Raw genomic sequence first — 22,125 nt, forward strand, 5'->3', positions numbered from 1 at the left:
TTACATAAGACCACGCACAAGAACGCGTTGCACTTGAAGACTGCTGTGTTTGTCCATTGTGATTCTGACTGCATCTGTAGGAATTGTCAGCATCTGTGAATAAAACACCGTGATATAACAAGACTGGTGAATTGTGAAAGATGTTAACTTAACTAATCATGGTTGACTTGGATCTGTGACTATGTTACAAGTCGATGTGCTGTGATGAAAACGTCCCCAGCACAGTACCTAGGGATCACACATGAATGTGTGACAAGACGATGTACAGTTATGTAAACATCCCCAGGACGGTCCCTAGGGATCACACATGGGTGTATTACAGGGCGATGTACAGTTATGTAAACGTCCCCAGCACGGTCCCTAGGGATCACACGTGGATGTGTTACAGGGCGATGTAAGTTATGTAAGCGTCCCCAGCACGGTGTCTAGGGATCACAGGTAGATGTCACAGTTATCGAGAAATGTTTTTATGTTGCGATGAGCTTACTTCAACAAATGACAGATATGCAGATAATATTTTCTATAAAATCGGACTTGTTGTTGACTGTATGGACAATGTTAAATCTACCGCTGTTAAAACTAGCAACTTCATACAATAGGAAACTGACTATACTTTCTGTCAAGTCATACTCGTGAAAATATCCATATCCCCAAAATGAATGGACATTTTTCTTCTCATTCAGATTGATGAAAGCAGACTGTGTTAAAACTGGCAACGATTCAACATGTACAATATCAAACTAACTTTACAGTGTGGAACGAAGGAGCCTCCCAAAATGGATGCCTCGTCGTTCTCCGTCCATGTCACCATCCAGTTCCTGTTGGAGTCCCGAAACCAGATGTCCTTAGTAAAGGTAGAGATGTCGGGGTAGATTTGAACCATAGCAATGTAGAGGAAAGTATCCATCCCAAACTGTTGAAGAGAAACAGTTTAATTAACTAAATGCGTCATCTTAAACACAATACCTCCAAATAGGTTTATCCTACTAAACTCTTTGTCCGCTGAAAACAAAATACATCGTTGATACATTTAATATGTAATAATTTCGAACGATTTCGTAATACAGAGGTGATAAGTGACGTGGCATGGGTTAAGTCTAATATTTACAATAGGCTGAATGGTCAACTTAAGGGATCAGTAAGCTTTAATCCGAGATTGTTTGGTTGTTTTTACTCAAAACATAATTAACACCATAATACTAAAACGTTTTCACTAAGAGACATTAGAACTATCTACCACACATACTGTGTAAACATTTTTCAAAATGACCCTTGCAGTTTGTGCACACCAACCTCGTGTTATGAAGCGATAGACATGACGTCACATGACGTTATAAATGAGCGGTAACTTAATGTCAAACTGTGTTAATGTAACTGAACTTAACACACCCTCTCTAAGACGTTCTTCTTCAGATTTCCCATTTTAAAAAAATATTGAAACATTTTCTGTAAATAATCTGGATCTCGAACACTTTGTTCCGCAACATTTCTTCAGTAAAATCGGTATTTCAAATTTACGACCAGTCGGGTTTCAGAAAACTGCTTTCAAAGATATAGTTTCATCTGCATTGATGCGATCATTAGCAAAAGCAAAGTCTTGCATAGATTCGATACCGCTGGCGGACCAATCAGAATGCAGAGTACTAAATGTCATGATAGAATAATTTGTATTGCATGCTTCACGTGGAGCACTTCACAGTAACTCTGATTGAACCTATGTTCGTTTCCTAAAGTTATCAAACCATGCTCCGTAAACAATGTTTTTGTTGTGGGTAGTTTTACACATGCATCACACAATTATGAAAGTTTGGGGAAAATGTTTTCTCGGAGGGAAAGTGTCGGGAACTAAATTCCATTACTGAACCTAGACTGTATTGTCGACATAGTGGTTGACTTACAGTGGACTCACAGACTGATAAGTCACTGACTTCACAGTGAACAATAGAAGAAGCCAGTTGCACTTGGAGCCTCTTTTGCTTTACTGACAATGACAGACGGGCATTATTCTTCACCCACAGGCAGTCACACCCCATCGGTCAATATACCCCTACTGCCAGGATGGGTGTTACTTCATAAGTGTATTAGATTTACATGTGTCGGCGATTCCCATAGTTTCCATAGTTAGTGTAATTACTTTCCTGAAGCGTATTTTCCTATAAATGACAAACATGCATAACGGGTCAAGCTGACATGTAGATTGTTTATATAATAGATTTGAGTGCTACATGTTTTGTGTAGACACTACACCAACTAAGATACATTGTAAGTGATCTTTGCAATGAAGTTCTCGAGTGACAACATAATGCTAACGATGATATTCACCTCAATCCACGGAGCTGCATCGTCCGACCTTGGCTTCCAGACAGAGCCATGTACAAGTCCAACGACATTGCTTAATGGATACCTGAAATATTATGTACAAGTCATACAGTGACCCTTTCCATATAAATAAGGTGAAAATAAACTTTGCATTTCATTTATGAATGGATGAGAAAATACATATATAAATATCACCACTACTATTCCAATAGCATATCAGTGTTTCAATAGGTAGCTCACATGGATACATTAGTTGCTGTGTACCTGTACTTCGTGTATCTGATTCTGGGTTTGTGTGGTGCCTGACATATCAGTTCTATTTCTATTAGTATTAGTCAGAGATGAGTTGATATTGACAATCAAGCAAGATGCAATAAAATATTCACATTTCAATTGGATTTCAATATTATGGTTAATATGTTACTTATAAAATGTATTTATCTTGTGTAAAATAGTAATGCTTATATCGCATCGCTTTAAGTCAGTTACGGTGCTCAAGTCACACTCTTATCATTGAATATTGGTTGACGAATGAAATTCTTCGTCGTGAAGACTTTGTCCTTTTTGCATTGCCCTGTGACGGAACTTGGTACTTAATCCATATGTCGATTTGGAAAATTATAAGCATATCAACAATCCCAAAGCAATACAGTAAGTACTTGAAAACCCCCAGAAAGCTTTGATCTAATTGATATTTGAGAGAGAAAAATATAGATGCAAAAAAATACACATGGTGGAAGAAAAAGCCAAAACAACAAGATGGACATCTTTTTGGTCTCACAAGACATTGCAAATATAACTATTGATTCTACAATTAAAAAAAAAGAATGTTACAATACCCCACGTGACAGGGCAGCACGTGACAATAGCCCCACGTGACTGGACTGCACGTGACAAAACTTCCAATGTCACTATGCCGACAATAGGCCATGTCACCGTACCACTGCAACGTCATCTCCAGTGACAATATCCAACGTTACTGTGCCACTTGCGACAAAAGATCCACGTCACTGTACCACCCTCGACAATACCCACCCCCCACTCCCCCCCACACGTGACCATATGGGTACAATGTGTGAAGTACATTTCTGGTGTTCCCCGCCATGATATTGCTGGAATATTGCTAAAAGCGGCGTTAAACCATACTCATTATAATTGACACTGCTCACTCATCTGTGATAAAACCGTTCCACATGCTAGGAATCGCATGCACTGGTTATTTATTTTCATCCTGAAGAGTTGACTTTGTCGATTGTACGTGATTACGTGATTACACATCAACGTGTTGGAACCCTGATCGGAATATTTTAAATAAAGACACCAAGTCATAAATCCGATACGCTGTTCTGATTCAAATCTAGTGGGGATGACAAAAACGTACTCATTGTCTTGTGAAGAAGCGTTGATCGCTACTGTAATCCACTTTCCAATCAGACCTGTGAAAGAAACAGGAGCGAAGTTACTACAAATTACAAATAGTTCAACGTGGAGCATGTTTTAGAACATATATACACATGTATATAAATATCAATATTTCTATATGTTTTAACAATAGAATTCACACTGTGCTTGTTAATTAGAATACATTTATCATTAAAAATGATTTCACTTGAGCAGTGGCATTGTTGACTCATCGCAGATTCCGTTTGTGACGTGACAAATTCATATTTGTGACCGTGACAAATTCATATTCGTTTGTGACCGTGACAAATTCATATTCGTGACCGTGACAAATTCATATTCGTTTGTGAAGTGACATATTCATTTTTGTTTGTGAAGTGACACATTCATATCAGTTTGTGACGTGACAAATTCATATCAGTTTGTGACCTGACACATTCATATCAGTTTGTGACGTGACACATACATATTCGTTTGTAACGTGAAACATTCATATCAGTTTGTGACGTGACACATTCATATCAGTTTGTAACGTGACACATACATATTCGTTTCTAACGTGACACATTCATATCAGTTTGTGACGTGACACATTCATATCAGTTTGTGACGTGTCACATTCATATCAGTTTGTGACGTGTCACATTCATATCAGTTTTTGACGTGACACATTGATATCAGTTTGTGACATGACACATACTTATTCGTTTGTAACGTGACACATTCATATCAGTTTGTAACGTGACACATACATATTTGTTTGTGACGTGACACATTCATATCAGTTTATGACGTGACACATACAAATTCGTTTGTAACGTGACACATTTATATTCGTTTGTGACGTAACATTCATATTCGTTTGTAACGTGAAACATACATATTCGTTTGTGACGTGACATGCATATTCGTTTGTAACGTGACACATAAATATTCGTCTGTGACGTGACATTCATATTCGTTTACGCTTTGACATACATATTCGTGACATATACATATTCGTTTGTGACACATAAATATTCGTTTGTGACGTGAAACATTTATATTCGTTTGTGACGTGACATACATATTCGTTTGTGACACATACATATTCTTTTTTTTTGTGAAGTGACACATTCATATCAGTTTGTGACGTGACATACATATTCGTTTGTGACACATACATATTCTTTTTTTTTGTGAAGTGACACATTCATATCAGTTTGTGACTTGACACATCCATATTAGTTTGTAACCTGACAAATACATATTCGCTTGTGACGTGATGCATTCATACTATGGAGAATACTTAAAGAGCTCCCTTGTAATACCAATTTTATGAAATGAGTAAATTGTTCTGGTATCTGAAGAGCCAAAATTCGTGTATGAAGCTATGAAACTATGAAACGAGTTTCATAAAATTGGCATTACATGGGTCCGAGTTTGGTGTTTTATTTATTACTTGCCGTGTACTACTTTTCAAAAAGCCACCGTCGTGTGTAAATAGGCGGCAGAGATCTACGCTATGGATAGCATCACCTAATTGAGTGTGTCCTTCCACAAAGCTATCCTCACGCTGAGATGATTGTAACTCCCATACTTTAACGATCGCTTTGTGGAACGGGACCCTGCAGCACAAAGTTTACAAATACGTCACTATACCCTATTTGCAATAACAAATGTAAATGTAATTAATTACATTTTACAATTGTATAATGAACATTATATATATTACATATTCCAAACTGTTATTCGTATTGTACCATTATCTTTGAGACTGTCTGCGTATGGACTATTCACGACCACTTCCGTCAATTTTGTTTTGACGTCAAAAACACAGACAATTTCATCGGGATTTATTAAATCACGGAAAATTCTCAATGAATGTGTACTTCGACATAAATGTCATAAGTCTATCACCTTTAGGATATGTACTTGCCAATGATATGAATCATTGGACATTTAGATTTTAAACAAGGGCGTTTGTTTCATTTGACTTGCCACATTCGGGTGCTTCCATATCGCGATTAATGAAAAAAAGTAGGAAACTGACAATACCAGCACTTCTATCGATGGCTAGGCAGTGTATTGATCTTTGGAGCTTTTACTGTAGATGCTGTTGGAAAGATAATCAACTCCAGTTGAATGTTATACAATTTGGTTATGCTGCGTGAAGTCATCAGAACGTTGTAACACTTTTGAAGCAGCGTATACGTTTTTGAAACCGCGACGTCATCACAGTGCGGTACTGAGCGGTGTTCACAGCAAGCTGACGGCCAGGCACCATGAGGGTTAAATGAAAACAAGGGGCAGAAATGAAGGCCAGGCCTCACGAGGGTTCAGTGAGAACAAGGGCAGTAATGACGACAAGGAACCATGAGGTTTATGTGAGAACAAGGACAGTTATGACGGCCAGGCACCATGAGGGTTATGTTAGAACAAGGGGCGGTAATGACGGCCAGGCACCATGAGGGTTAAGTGAGAACAAGGGGCAGTAATGACGGCCAAGCACCATGAGGGTTAAGTGAGAACAAGGGGCAGTAATGACGGCCAGGCCTCACGAGGGTTAAGTGAGAACAAGGGCACTAATGACGGCAAGGAACCATGAGGGCTATGTGAGAACAAGGGCAGTTGTGACGGCCAGGCACCATGAGGGTTAAGTGAGAACAAGGGGCAGTAATGACGGCCAAGCACCATGAGGGTTAAGTGGGAACAAGGGGCAGTAATGACGGCCAAGCACCATGAGGGTTAAGTCAGAACAAGCGGCAGTAATGCGTATCCCAGCAGGAACGTGCTGTAACACTGTGCATGATGTTAACGCAATGAAACAAAGGAGTTGTCGACTGTTTAGAAACGCATTAGATAAATAAATAAACTGGTTCGATGTCACCATGGATCGCTGAGTCAAGGTGACTCAGATCGGATGGATGGAGGAAAGTGTGCTATCAATAAACGTTTGAAGGATGTATCCTCTGTGTCAGGTTGTGTGACCTTTTGTGCAGAGTTCATTCATCCCACGGTCTTCATCAAGGTTCCGCGCTCAGATAAAAGAAAACTATTCAACTACTACCCATCATCTCCACCACCAACACCTCCAATACCTCCAATATCTCCAATACAGCCAATACTACCAATACCACCTCTGCCACCATTAAAACCACTACCAACAACAACCTCCTCCCCCGCCCCACCAATACCCCCACAACGACTAAAGACATGTTGTTCTAGTTTTCGTTGAAACATTGTAGTAACATGTTTTAAGGCCATGTTGTTCTAGTTTTCATTGAAACATTGTAGTAACATGTTTTAAGGCCATGTTGTTCTAGTTTTCATTGAAACATTGTAGTAACATGTTTTAAGGCCATGTTGTTCTAGTTTTCATTGAAACATTGTAGTAACATGTTTTAAGGCCATGTTGTTCTAGTTTTCGTTGAAACATTGCAGTAACTACCTACTACCTGTACCTGCAATTTTTTTATTACCAACCAGACCAGAACCTCATCGGATAAAAAGACAGAGAAAATATTTCATTTTAAATAGAATATAGAAAACGGAACACCGGGCTAAAAATAAAGATAAATGAGAGTTATCTCCTTTTATCTCAATCATCGATTTTTATATTTTTATAGTGCAAACCTTTTCAATACTTCAAAAATCTCTGGCACTATCTATAGATTAGGAGATAAACCTACTGTGTTTGAAATGTGATGTAGTCCCATTGTAGAGTAGATACCTCTTTATTTTAATATCTACTCTACAGTGGGACTACATCAAATTTCAAAACACAGTAGGTTTATCTCCATTATACCATGACAGCAACAACGCTTTGAAAACGGTGCTCTCTTGCAACCCGTAACAACACAGGGTACAAAGGGACGCAATCTTAGATCATTCCGATCAGTGGTCAAAGGTAATTATATATGTAACAAATATTGCTATTGTTCAAGATCAAAAACACCATAGTCTTGACTAGTTCAAAATAAGTGTTCAAAACACATAGTTTTTCAAAAGGAAGTTGACAAATAACCCTCCGAACCTAGTACAAAGACAAATGTATTAATTTCTTCCAACCTTTTCTGCACTGTTTGGACTGACCAAGTCATTTCTTGGAATTATGCGAGAGAGGTAATTTCTTGGAAATCGAACATGCCATTTTCATTGTAAGGGTGACAGGTTGTAAAAATAGTTTTTAAAATGCTAAACGAATATATTTCCACAACAAACTTTATGAATTAACATTCTATTGTGTATTTAACATATGTAAGTCTTATTAGTTAGTTAGCAATTACCCCAGAAGATAATTACAAAAATCAAAATAATTGCCTCTCCACCCCGAACTTGGATGTGGAAGAACTTGACCTACATCACGGTTACTCACACCTCACAACTGTCAATGGCTGACAGTGTTGTGTTTACAGTTTGTTCCTCAGACAAGTTACTACACGAGCAAGATGACAACCGCGATCTTTGACTGTGACCACCTCCATGGTCTAGTGGTAGAGCATCCGCTCGGAGAGCGGAAGGTCCGGAGTTCGATTCCCGGGTGCGTCATACCAATGGAGGTTAAAATATGGTACATGTTGTTACCCTGTCTGGCGCTCGGCATTTAGGGGCTAAAACAAGGACTGGTCACCTTGGAGTCAGTATACTGTGTCTGAGTGGGATATTCATGTTAAACTGCAGCATGGTATCTCAGTGAGCTAGCACTATAAATCGGCATCAGTCCGGACTAGTACAAGCAGCCACACAAACACACACACCTACATGCACGTCGCATTAATCTTTGACGCGACTTTAAACCCCATTTCACCTCACCTAGTGTGACTGTTGACATGGTTGAAGCCGCTTTTTAGGCTGCAAACGAGCCGGCTATTTTGACACAATCTGCATGATTTGACCTGTTAATATATTTCAAGATTTCACGGATTCAAAGCCAGAGTGTGAAAGCAATGAGACCTTTGTGGCCCAGAAATAGTGTTTCGTGTATAATTTTCTTAATTGTGTGTGTTCTGAAATGAATTTCATCAAGTTTGATAAGCGTTGACTTCAATGATCTCAGGACATTGTATACGTGATCTTTCGAAGTGAGGAGTGTTTTCTGATGGATTTTCAAATCTCCTGCCAAATCTTTATGGTGGTGGTTGATAGAGATGGCAGTGAATATCGATCACAAAAAGGTTTGTAAACAACATATTGTCTTAAATAAAGTTTCTTCAAACACATTTCTATAATGTCATATTTTACTTTTATTGTGGGTTGTTTCAATGACGATCAAAATTACCTGTTCCGAGTCTGTTTGTCATCAAACATGCCCCTAACAGTTTCATAAACATTTCATTTGATGCAAAAGTTATGCCTTTGTAAAGTCTTGTAATCTCATCATCGAAGCAGTCAGGGGTAGGGCCTAGAACATCATATCGTCGCCAAAAACATCCGATGTCAAGCTACTGTATTTCCTCTATTAGACCCTATGTCGTCTATCGATTTCCAGCGTGTAATAGAGGAATAATAGATACGTTTTACCGTTCATGTGGGGGTGATAGATCGGCAGCTATTTTTTCATGAATCGATATGAAGTCTATCGATGTAGTCATACACACGTTTATTTGGGTGAAAAGGCTTGATATATTTGAAAGGGGTTACCGTAACAAAAAGCAAAACCTCTTTTTAACCAATCAGAGTCAAGCATTCATCAATATCATGTTAAAATGTCAGTTAACACCCCTTCACCCTCGCCGGATCTTAGGTATGTGCATGTGAGTGGGTCAATGACCTTGCAAGTCAGGTTCATTTTTTGGCGACCGACAGACTGACATGAACGCTCAGTGTGTGCTCTGTAAAAGTGGTCATCATATTTGGAACTGTAAACAGTTCAAGACAATGACTGTTCCCACAAGATGGGAAACTGCTAAACAATTGAACCTTTGCTTCAGGTGTTTGGGCACTAACCATCGAGGTAATAGTTGCAGACGCAGAATCACCTGTGGAATAGATAACTGTACCGCAACTCTAAGTAGATTTCATCACTCAACAAAGAGAAGTTGTGACAATGTTTCTAAAGCTGAAACTCCTGAAACTGAAAAGCAACATGGAAGTCATGGTACATCTGTAGTTAAAATGTCTTCCACTAAATCTAGCAAGTCAACGCTAGTATCATTGAGAACAGTGCCAGTAGTTCTAAAGAATGGAAAGAACAGAATTGTTGTTAATGCACTATTGGATGATGCCAGCACACAGACTTATATTAATCAAGACGCTGCCTCAGAATTAGGGTTATGGGGTCCTACAGAGCAAGTTTCAGTTAATGTCCTCAATGGGCAACATGAAACATTGGATACTATGTCAGTTCAAGTTGGACGAGAGAGTTTAGATGGTACAGTCAATATTACAATATCTGCCTTAACAACTACTCGGGTTACGGGACAGATGCAGGTTGTTGATTGGCCGAAGTTGATTGATTGACAGCATTGAGTTTCCAAAAGTTAAATCAACTCATATAATAGATCTTCTTATTGTAATGGATTATCTTGAACTGCATAGATCATATCAGGACATACCAGGTCAGGAAGGTGAGCCAACAGCACGATTAACTCCCTTGGGTTGGACCTGTATTGGTAGAATACCAGGATTAAATGATTGTCAGAATTCGGGCACATTCTTCACTGACAGTAGGGAAGTTGAATTAAGTTCAATATTACAGAAATTCTGGGAAGTTGATGAAGTTCCCCCTTCGACGTCTATCCTTTCCAAGGATGATGAATTTGTGATTGAATCTGTAAAAGATACAATCAAATACCAGAATGGTCAGTATCAAATTGGCATTCCATGGAAGGAAAATGCAAGTCCTTTACCAGACAATTGGGAAATAGCTTACAAACGTCTCGTTGCACAGAGAAGAAATTGTCAAAAGACAAACAGGTTGCTGATACTTATGATGGTATCATATCTCAGTATCTTGAAAAAGGTTACATTGAAAAGGTGTCCATTGATGAAACAGATGTACCTTGTGGATGGTACTTACCTGATTTCCCCGCAGTGCGTCCAGAAAGGGGAAACTACCTAGGTTCGCATTGTCTTTGATGCATCAGCAAAATGTGAAGGTGTATCATTGAATAACAGTATCCATCAAGGTCCAAAGTTACAAGGTGACCTATTTCAGATATTGATCAGGTTTAGAAGGTACTCGGTAGCCATATTATGTGACATTGCAGAAATGTATCTTCAGATAGAAATGTTGCCAAAGGACAGGTCATTCTTTAGATTTCTTTGGAGGTCAAACAATCAGAATGACATGACACAGGCTTACCAATTCTCAAGAGTAGTCTTTGGTGTTAATGCCTCTCCGTTTTTGGCACAGTACATATCACAAGAACATGCTAGAAGGTTTCAAGATACTCTACCAAAAGCTGCTGAGACTGTGTTAAAGTCGACCTATATGGATGACAACATAGACTCACTTCCAAATGAGGTCGAAGCCATAGAGCTGTATGAGCAGCTTACAGAGTTGTGGGGAAAGGCAGGCATGTGTGCACGAAAGTGGTTAAGCAATTCACCTGAAGTCTTACAGAAAATTTCCATAGAAAATAGTGCTACTGAGGTTGATCGTGGTAGTGATGAGTTGCCAACTACAAAAACACTTGGTCTGAAGTGGGTGGCAAAAGATGACGAGTTTAGCTTCCGAAGTAAGCAACAGTTGGATACTTACAAAGAGGGGTTTTCTTAGAGAAATGGCTAGGGTATTCGATCCGTTAGGATTCCTTGCTCCTTTCATCATCAAAGCAAAAATCATTATGCAGGAAGTCTGGCTCAAGGGTTCAGATTGGGATGAAGAGCTTCATAATGATTTGAAACAGAAAGCATTGCTTTGGTTTAATCAAATGAAAGAGTTGGAGACTGTTAGATTCCCGAGATGCTTGCAACTCAACTTCAAAATTGAGAACAGGAAATTGCATGTTTTCGTTGATGCATCTGAAAATGCATATGGGGCAGTGGTCTACAACGTGACTACATACCAAAATGGGATGGTGTCTAGTCGCTTGGTGGCATCAAAATGTCGAGTAGCACCTCTGAAATCAGTCAGCATTCCTCGAATGGAGTTAATGGCAGCAGTATTAGGTGTTAAGTTGATATTGACTGTAGTCAAAGCTCTGGAAATGGATATTGCTGGGGTGATTCTTTGGTCAGATAGTCAAAATGTGCTTTATTGGATAAAAAATCATAGCCGCACATTCAAAGCATTTGTAGCTAATTGGATAGCCTTTATCCAAGAAAACACTGTTCCTAGTCAATGGAACTACGTTCCTTCTGTTCAGAATCCAGCAGAATTCTTGTCTAGGGGTACAACAGTTGCTAATTTGAACAAAGCATGGAGTTCTGGACCTGACTTTCTGGAAAAAGATTTGACAGAATGGCCTTTACAGATGGTGAACAACCAAACATTAGATGATTCTGAAGCCAGAAAACCTGTTATGTCGACGAAGCAGTTCTTTGCAATGGCAACACCTGACCGGTGTTGGAGACTAGATCCGAGAAGACACTCAGATTGGCAAAAACTACTTAGGATTACAGCATGGGTTTATAGATTTGTGAACAACAGTCGTTCTGAATTAGGTTTGAGAATCGCTGGGGGGCTAAGTCACGAAGAGCTTAGTGATGCAGAGATGTATCATTTAGGTAGTGCACAAAAGGAGGGATTCACCAAGGAGGTATCGGCACTTGAATGTAGGAAACAATTGCCATCAAATAGTAAACTCACTGGACTTGATCCCATACTTTAAGATGGGTTGATTAGATGTGGAGGTAGACTGCAGTATGCAAATTTTCTCCAATTTGATGCACGGTTCCCGATAGTATTGCCCAGAAGAAATTGGGTAACAAAGCTAATCGTGAAAAAATATCATGAGGATGGAAAACACGCCCTTGGTACAAATCAGATCCTTGCTCTACTGTCTGCACGTTTCTGGATCGTTTCTGCTCGTGAAGAGATCCGTGAATATGAAAAGGAATGTTCTTGGTGTCGTAGACTTAAGGCAAAGGCTGGTGTGCAAATCATGGCTCCACTACCACAAGTTAGACTGAAATACTCATTGAGAGCATTTGATCAAACCGGCGTTGATTTTGCAGGATCTTTCATCACAATACAAGGTAGAGGGAAGCAACGAGTTAAACGCTACCTTTGTCTCTTTACTTGCCTGGCAACTAGAGCGGTGCACATAGAAATGGCATACGGTCTTGATAGCGACTCGTTCATGAATGCCTTTTACAGAATGGTCAACCGTCGAGGCTTGCCAAGTGTAGTGGTTTCAGATAACGGGACAACATTTCATAGGAGTCGTTAAAGAGCTGAAACAACTTATAGACAAACGTGATGAGGATTACATTAAAACCTCCTTGGTCAATCGTGGAGTTACTTGGAAGTTTAACCCACCATATTCACCACATTTTGGGGGTGCTTTTGAAGCAATGATAAAGTCTTCCAAACGAGCTATATATGCAATCCTTGGCAATGGCGACATCACTGATGAAGACCTTGTGACTGCCTTTACCGGAGCTGAATCACTGATCAATTCAAGGCCTTTAACTTACCAAAGTACACATCCACATGATGACGTTCCACTAAGTCCTAATCACTTTCTTCATGGTCAGTTGGGTGGAATATTTGCTCCTGAGTCGGTTGATAAGACAGTGTTCAATCCGAAAAAACGTTGGCGAAGAGTGCAAGAACTTGTACGCCACTTTTGGAAACATTGGATGTCTGAATGGCTTCCTTCTCTACAAGCAAGGAAGAAATGGTTTATCCCAAACCGTGATCTTGAACTAGATGACGTCGTTCTGGTTGTCTCCCTTCAGTCACCTAGAGGCAGTTGGATCACCGGACGAATCATAAAGACACATCCTGGAAGAGATGGACTAGTTCGAGTTGTTGACATACAGACCAGCAAGGGTGTTGTGACAAGACCATTGACAAAAGTGTGTCCACTGGAATGGAATGTGTCAGAAACTGCAGCTGGAGAAGGCTTCAAGAACAGAACAGAACAGCTGAAGGATTCGAGGAACGGATAGATGAATTCGTGAATGGAGGATTCAAAGAACAGCAGAAGGATTCGGGGAACGGAAAGAAGAATTCGTGAATGGAGGATTCAAAGAACAGCAGAAGGATTCCAGGAATGGATAGAAGAATTCGTGAATGGAGGATCGACAGAAGAGTTCATGGATAGAAGATGTTATTTATGGATGAACATTCAAGGAAGTATCTCGAGTGAAACATTAATATTTTTCATTTCGTAAAACAGGATGTGTTCTTTCGTTTTAACAATGAACATTATACTTACCAGTGAATTGACATGCTTTCAAGTGGAATATTTCATATTTCATATTTTCATATTTGTGAACGTTGAAATGACTGCTTTGTTTTTCAGGACATGTGTGGACGTTTTATAAACAATTAAGTCGCATATTATTTCGTGTATATTTGTTGTGATCGATAGCTAATATTTGAAATGATACACTGGGATCTATCATTTGTAGGGGGAAATGTTCTGGAGAACTTTAGCCAGGAACATGAAAAGAAAAACACTGCGTAACATGTAGTAAAGTGTTCACTTTGATAACGTATGAAAATAATATATGAAACGTAATTTTAAAGAATTGAAGATGTCCTTTGGCGTACTGTTTCACCCTTGGTACAAACACATCTCATTCGACACCTACAGGTAAATAATATGTCTTCTGCTTAAATTGTAAAAAAAACCATAGAATAAGAATAACAGAATAAACGAACCGAGTCGAATGTTCATTTGTATTGAACGTCAGAATGTTACTGTTATCTCTGAAATTTGGATCTAAGGTGAAATGATCTGGAATTCTCACCTGGTCTGCTGTAGTACGTATAACCAGGTGCGGAGACCCTTTCATAAGGGTAACCCAGGGGGCAGATACAGTCCTGGGTGGCGCGGTTGTAGAAGGAATTACCAGCACTGAATCGGTCACAGACCAACAAACACTCCACCAGACTAGTCGCATTGCCACGTCGTCTTATGCCTTTCTCGATCTTCTTATCCTGGAAGGAGCTGCTGGAAAAGTCATACGTAGTTTTACATTGTGTCACAGTGATTCTCTGACCAGTGGCCATACCGATGTACAAAGCAGCTGCCCACACTGTCCAGTATCCGACCATCATGTCTGTGGGTAGTTCCAGCTGGTTCGTCGACTGAACGTCACTCCTGCTACCTGCAATGTTTTCACCAAGTCCTGTGATTCACGGGCATCAAGTATCGTCTCCAGGATACACTTGGATGATCTAACTGGTGCGGTGTTAGTGTGGTCAAACCCAGGCTCCTTGCCAACAGGGTAAGAAGGGTTACATTATTAATGTGTTTCACCGATTGGCTGTTCAGTATTTTCAGATTGCTGGCATGCTTGTCTGATTGGTTGGAACTTCTGATTGACGTTACCCGTTACCCGTTACATTGGTTACCCATTGTGTTTTAATGCGCAAAATCGTTAGTTATAGTTACAGTTCAGGCAATTTCTTTTTCTATTGCTGCTTCCAAGCTGAATGATGCATATTTAAGTAGGAATTCTTCACAATGTTCGTGTGGATGATTATCGACATTTCCGTTGTGGGGGATGAGCTGCGGAGAGGCATAACCAGACACATCGATGACGGGTACAAGACATATGCAGTAGCTGATCAGATGAGCTGCGATGACCTTATGGCTGGTGCTTAGTACAAGGTCAAAGAGAAATACTGGTGCTGCATTGCTAAATGAACATGAACATTACAAATAGAATGCTGTACCATATTTTTGATGGATCAGAAGCCAGTGCTATTCCTTCAGGTGTTATGTGTTCTGGTATATATGTGTTATGATGATATATATATATATATATATATATACTAGTACTTTACAAGACGGGGAAGTAACGTGGGTGTACATATACTCCCATCTGACCTGTGAACTGGAATTTTTTTTAAATACGTTCATTTAAGAAATGCAGATTTTTCTCTGAAAACAGGAGACAAACAATTTAAAGGGATCGACAACAACACAACAGAAGGACGCCGAGCTTATCATTATTTTGGGAGGAACCATAGTACTTGTGTCAATCTCTCAAACCAGTCATGTTTGTATGTTGTGCAAAGAAGATGATGACAGTACGTAAGCATCATGATCTCTTTGAAGACGGAAGCAGGTTCTGCTCCACGATCCTAAGGTCAGTTGAGCCCACACAATGATGCTTCCTCCTCTACAGCATATGCCAGCCACTGCTATGATGCTTCCTCCCCAACATAGGTAAACCAACACAATGATGCTTCCTCCCCAACAAAGCTCAACCCACACTATGATACTTCCTCCCCAACATAGGTAAACCCACACTATGATGCTTCCTCCCCAACATAGGTAAACCCACACTATGATGCTTCCTCCCCAACATAGGTAAACCCACACTATGATGCTTCCTCCCCAACATAGGTAAACCCACACTGTGATGCTTCCTCCCCAACATAGGTAAACCCACACTATGATGCTTCCTTCCCAACATAGGTAAACCCACACTATGATGATTCCTCCCCAACATAGGTAAACCCACACTATGATGCTTCCTTCCCAACATAGGTAAACCCACACTATGATGCTTCCTCCCCAACATAGGTTAACCCACACTATGATGCTTCCTCCCTAACATAGGTAAACCAACACGACCACTACGATGCCTCCCCGTTCCCCGCCTCTGTAAATTCAGAACCTTTAATCAGCAGCATTTAGAATGAATTTCGATCTGTCAGTGTAAACCACGTAGCACGATTTGCAATCTGGTCCATCTAATGCCTGACGCGACCTCTTTCCAGGAAGAGTTCTCATTGTGTAACACATTCGGTCTCGTGCTATCTATTTGCAGATACTCAATAATGTTTGTTTGTTGTAACGCCGCACTCAGCAATATTCCAGCTGTATGACGGCGGTCTGTGTATAATCGAGGCTGGACCAGACAATCCAATACATGACATCGATCCACGCATTATGGATACGATGACATGCATCAACCAAGTCAGCCAGCCTGACCACCCGATCCCGTTAGTCGCCTCTTACGACAAGTACAATCACCTTTTTACGGCAAGCATGGATTGCTGATGACCTATTATAACACGGATCTTCACGGGCCTGTATGACAAGATGACTTCAACTTTCCAATAGTCAATTAGAGACTGGGGTGTCCTGTGCAGCCTATGCCTGTCTTTCCGTGGAACCTCAGGGTTCGATGAGGTCATCAGAAAATTATGCTGATCATGGTGATTAACAAATTAAGAGAGTTGGTGATTTTTGTTGTAATTAACACGTGGCTAAGGTTGATTAGTGTAATGGTACAAATAGGCCTCCAACAAGCTGTGCTTCTCTTCCTGTCGGGATTCCAGGTTAGAAAAGGTCCCAAGAATAAAGTGTTACCTACGTAAAAAAATCACAACCCGCATAATTTTTGAAACGCTAGCAAACACTTACCTCTGTTCGTTTTCTTCTCCATGCTCCAAAGCCAGGTTACTGCAATATCGATGTTGAAGTCAACATTCCAAACCCTTTGCAATCTTTCAAATGCCACATGGCCATGGTGTTAAAACCTGTATAAAGTCCGTCACATGAGCTCAGTGTAGTGAGAGTACAGAAAAACTGCTCAAAACTTGCTCAAAACACAGAATCAAAGGACACCTATGTATCCATCACCAGAACACCCTCTGACACCACACCGCCAGTATCAATCAAATAGACTTGACATGGTTAAAATGGATATTTCTCACATTTTCTCCACTCAGGTTGCAAAATAACTTCCTATACCGAACCTATCTCAGGTTCAATAAAAAATCCCATTTTCAGGATTCATCTTTATCTCAAGAATCATCAATCCACTACATCAAAAAGTAAGTACTTATTACCTGACGCTGCACAGCAGTTCACCTGCCTTGTGACGTCGACCAGACAAGGAAGTGATCGATGGACCAGAAAAAAACAGTGAAAAGATTGATTTTGTTAAAACTAATACAAACGATGTGTTAATGTTGAACCTGTATTACCACTGGTGATATTGATAGGATTCACTATGCCTGCAGGAAGGCACCTTTATTGGAAGAGGTGTCAGTCAAAACGTCAAAAAGTTGTCATTTGCAGACATTTAACTTTCTCGATGCTTTGATAGTGTTCTGTCATGACAGTATTCTCATGCTGATTAAGTGATTTCGATATAGTGGGGTACACTGTACATCATGACATAAGGACTTCATATCATTGAGTAGTAAAGGTAAGGGGGGTTCTGCCGCAACCCCCACTGGAGCCAGATTTATATACCTATACTGCAACTACAGAAGGAATTATTTATGCAAAAATGATGATGCGATTCAACGATCGTCATGATTCGTATAAAAAGAATCATCAATATTAATTACTAATGGATAAAATTTACTATAGCCCACGAGGATATTGGAAAGGTATAGGAGCAATAAAAACATTAGCCATTGTGGCTAAGGTATCTTAAGATGTGGCCAAGGATTGGTTAAAGAAACAAGCGATGTGGCAATTATACTTACCGGCACCGCGTTATATCTCGAGTAAGAAGTTTGATATTTTTACAACGAATGAAAACCATCATGCTGACCTCTTGTTTCTTCCCCACGATAAGGTAAGACAAAAACGTATAAATACGCTTTAACCCTAGTGGATGTGGCTAGTCGGTACAAAGAGGCTGAGCCATTAACCTTGAAAGATTCAACAGAAGTAGCTAATGCACTGAGCTGGATATATAAACGCGGGACAACAAAAATGACCTAAGTTATTTCAAGTAGATCCCAGTTGCGAGTTTATAGGAAACAAAGTGCGATGTCGAAATCAGGCGAGGTGAAAAAGAGGGCCACCGTAGTCAAGCTATCGTTGAAAGATTTAACCGGACATTAGCGGAACGTTTGTTTGGCTATCAGTATGTGATTGAAATGAAATCGGAATGATAAAGATCAACCGAATGGGTGACACGATTATCAGCTGTTGTATCAACCCTGAATAATGAAGTAACAAGATTAATCGGGAAGAAACCATCCGATGCGATTGAAATGAAATCTGTGACTTCCGAATCTTCAGCACTGAGTGGAGGCAAAGAACAAAAACTTCTGAATAGAGTAAGCGTAAGATATTTATACCAGTCCGGTTAACTCGAAGGAGGCCTACGTCACGCAACCGATCCGATTTGGTCCCTTAAGATATATAACATTAGTCGGTTGGTTACGAAAGAAGGAGAGGTATTATTGATTATTCCAAATTTTTATTAAGGAAAGACACAAAATCTAAGGACGGTGTTATATAAAATTATTATTCAGGAATTATATCAGTTAGATTGAAATTTCACACTGAAATTCCTAAATGAGTCTAGTTTTTATAAGATAACCACATTAATATTATATATGCCAATATTTATAAAATGACAGTTTCTCAAATTTGGTGCTAAATGCACTGGGACAGCCAGAAATGCACTTTCTACCCATTTAAAACGCATCAAAAACACATAATATGACAAAATGATTGAAAATAACCGTTTTATTATATGCATTAGGTTATAATCTGTACAAATTACAATGTCAATATTTATATTTTTAATTTTGTTATGGGTTTGGATCTGTGACAATAGTGACATCTTTTGAAAATGGCACATATAGTCTTGTCTCCTAGTAAAATTAACAAAGAACTTAGTAAAAATGTTTAACAACTTTGTTTAAAAAAATGGTATGTGTATGAGTAAAAATGATAGAGAATATTTTCATTACAATTTAGTTTAGTATCATGACGATCGTTGAATCGCATCATCATTTTTGCATTAAACATTCCCTCTGTAGTAGCAGTATAGTTATATAAATCTGGCTCCAGTGGGGTTGCGACATAACCCCCATTTCCTATACTACTCATTGTGACATTTCAGTGAACTGTAAAGATGTCTAGATCAATAAGAAAAAATATATACTCCGTTGCCGTTGTTGCTTTATAAATTTTGGTCAAAATGTTGGTCCTTAATTTGTTTGCTGCGTATATGTACAAAAACTTCAAGAGCAACAAGACAAAGAAAATTAAATTTTAATTCATAATAATAGTCAGGGTAATAATGAAATATTTTCCATTCATGAATTCAATACCCGCTTAGTGCACGATCCAGATGTTCATACAGGTGCAGATAATATCCATTGCGTGGATGGATGCTCATGACATCAATCACTGGATTGTCTTGTCCTGGCTTGACTATTTACAGACCTCCGTCAGACAGGTGGAATATTGCTGAGTGCAGATTTGAACTTGGTTCTTTTCTGGGATTGCAAAATTCAAGCAAAAGTGTTTGATAAACCACATAGCACTTATTCCACTTGTCGCAAATACATTTTGTGAATTTGTACATTTTGGTTGTATTAAGGATTATCGTTAATCTTTGATAAAGGGATTTGGTGACATTAGTTAACCCCGCAAACATATCTTACGTTGTGTGGGGGTTGTATGGAGTCTTGGAATCCAGTACACAAGAGGTGTGGCCATGTCTTCATGCTAGATTCTTGTCACCCTGATTACAGTAACTTTCCAGGTATAATATCCTGTATGCTTTGTCGAACATAAACCATCGAAGGCAAACGAGTAGTGTTTAGTGTTTTTATCTAACCATAGGCAATGGAAACACACATCATTTAACATACGCACGGATGAGCATAATAAAAAATACATAGGGAGATATTCATGCTCAATTCCTGAATCATAGCAAGCAAAGTATCGACAAAGACGCCGTACACTCCTTCTCCACACTTAGACAGGCAGACAATGTAGGAAAGTTCCGTTAATTAATTTTTCGATTTCGGATCATTCGTCAAGGAGACGAAGTATCTGTTAAATGTATTTCAGCGTACGTGGGTGAAGTCAGCGTATGATGCTGTCATTTGTAGAATGCACAAACTGAAAAGGGGGAAACAGAATTGGAACAAACCTATTCTACCCTAGCCAGCAGTCATCCATGAAAGGTGTGTACTTGTTCCAACTGGTTAAATCTCTGTCTACAAACAGTTACATCTCGGTCTTTAAATCTTCAGGGCAATGTGTCAAAAATGAAGGTACGTTTGATCTGAGAAAAAAGGACATGAAATGCTGGACATCTCACAAATGTGTCATGTGTCTATGTGTCATTTGGGAATAGGGCATTTAGGCAAGAGGTGGGCATCCCTATAGGGAAACCATCTGTGGTCCCCTCCTCCATGATCTGTTTCTTTGTCTAGTCAGCATTTCTGCTGGGGTTGACAAAATGAAAATAAGAGAATGATAAGTTAAACCTATGCTCCAGGCGTTTGGTCATTCCTTGCCTTAGATTCACCCACCTGAACTAGAAATAAAAGAAGACCAGTGAAACTGCATCATCTGTTTCATATTAATATCTATGTAAAAGGAGTGACAAAAACGTTTCTGTGTATGTTTGTGTGTGTGTGTGTGTGTGTGTTATTGTGAATGTGAGTGAGCGTGTGTTTGAGAGAGTGTGTGTGTGAGAGACAGTATGTGTGTGTGTTTGGTTTTTTGGTTTTGTCTGTTGTATAACGCCGCACTCAGCATGTTCTTTCAGCTGAACAATTTACCTGGATGTGCATGTGTTTGTGACGGATGCCAACAATGGATACGCCCAACTTTTCGCGAACATCTGGTATCATCACTATTTGAGGATGATTCATATAGGCATGCTCATTACGTAGTTGAAATCGCACGATGGACTGTTTTTGCAGAGATTGTGTCGCTTTGATTCCCATTATTTGGTATGAGAAAGCGTGTGTAGTGTATGCTTTCCTTGTGTCAAGAGGTTGTTATAGCAGAGATTGTTTACAACTGGGGAAAGGGTTTTGTCGCTGACGTTCCAATTATTTGTAGGACAAAGTAAACTGTTCTTTGTGTCAAGAGGGCGTTGCGTACAACAAGTGCATTTCTCATTCAAAAAAGATATTTACTTTCTGTCATGACAGATTAGTTCTGTGATGTATTCCTCGATGTATTGATATTTCTGCATCAGGTGTGAAGGAAGTTAACAACATTCTGAATAATTTAGTTTGAGTGATCGATCTGAATGCAGTTAAAACGTACTAATCTATCACTGTGCAGGTAATTAACCAGAACCTGGGGCTCTGCATTCATTAAAGGATGACTCTCCGACCTGGTTCAATCTCAGTCTTGGTCTGGACATTGTGATTAGTGACTGAGACAGCCTGAGACACTGTCTGTGTGTAATTAATAGATAGTTTATTCGGTATTTAAGGCCACATGGCCCATTGTACAGTTGACATTTTCAGTATCATTGGCTTAATCACGTGATATACATGATATATAAAAACTATCTGGCAGAGAATATATGTTTCAACACAATATGGCTAATGAACGTGTA

General features: G+C 39.4%; 1 protein-coding gene across 1 annotated transcript; it reads right to left on the bottom strand.

Moving 5' to 3' along the window:
* On the bottom strand, positions 1-14,878 carry LOC139473286 (uncharacterized). The gene is made up of 5 exons (XM_071255820.1): positions 14,569-14,878; positions 3,701-3,755; positions 2,323-2,404; positions 746-913; positions 1-93 (listed from the first exon to the last, which is right to left on the bottom strand). Exons 1-5 carry the CDS (start codon positions 14,876-14,878, stop codon positions 1-3), a joined length of 708 nt encoding a protein of 235 aa, XP_071111921.1.
* Between the last annotated feature and the right edge of the window lie 7,247 nt (positions 14,879-22,125).

Source organism: Haliotis cracherodii, unplaced genomic scaffold (assembly GCF_022045235.1).
Source record: "Haliotis cracherodii isolate W230 unplaced genomic scaffold, xgHalCrac1.p SCAF_27, whole genome shotgun sequence".
NCBI lineage: Eukaryota > Metazoa > Mollusca > Gastropoda > Lepetellida > Haliotidae > Haliotis > Haliotis cracherodii.

Coding starts and splice junctions, on each gene's coding strand:
- LOC139473286 (XM_071255820.1), bottom strand. CDS start 14,878: ATGATGGTCGGATACTGGACAGTGTGGGCAGCTGCTTTGTACATCGGT. Junction 914..2,322: donor ATGCAGCTCCGTGGATTGAG/GTGAATATCATC, acceptor TCTCTTCAACAG/TTTGGGATGGATACTTTCCT. Junction 94..745: donor CCTTCGTTCCACACTGTAAA/GTTAGTTTGATA, acceptor TTTTATTCACAG/ATGCTGACAATTCCTACAGA.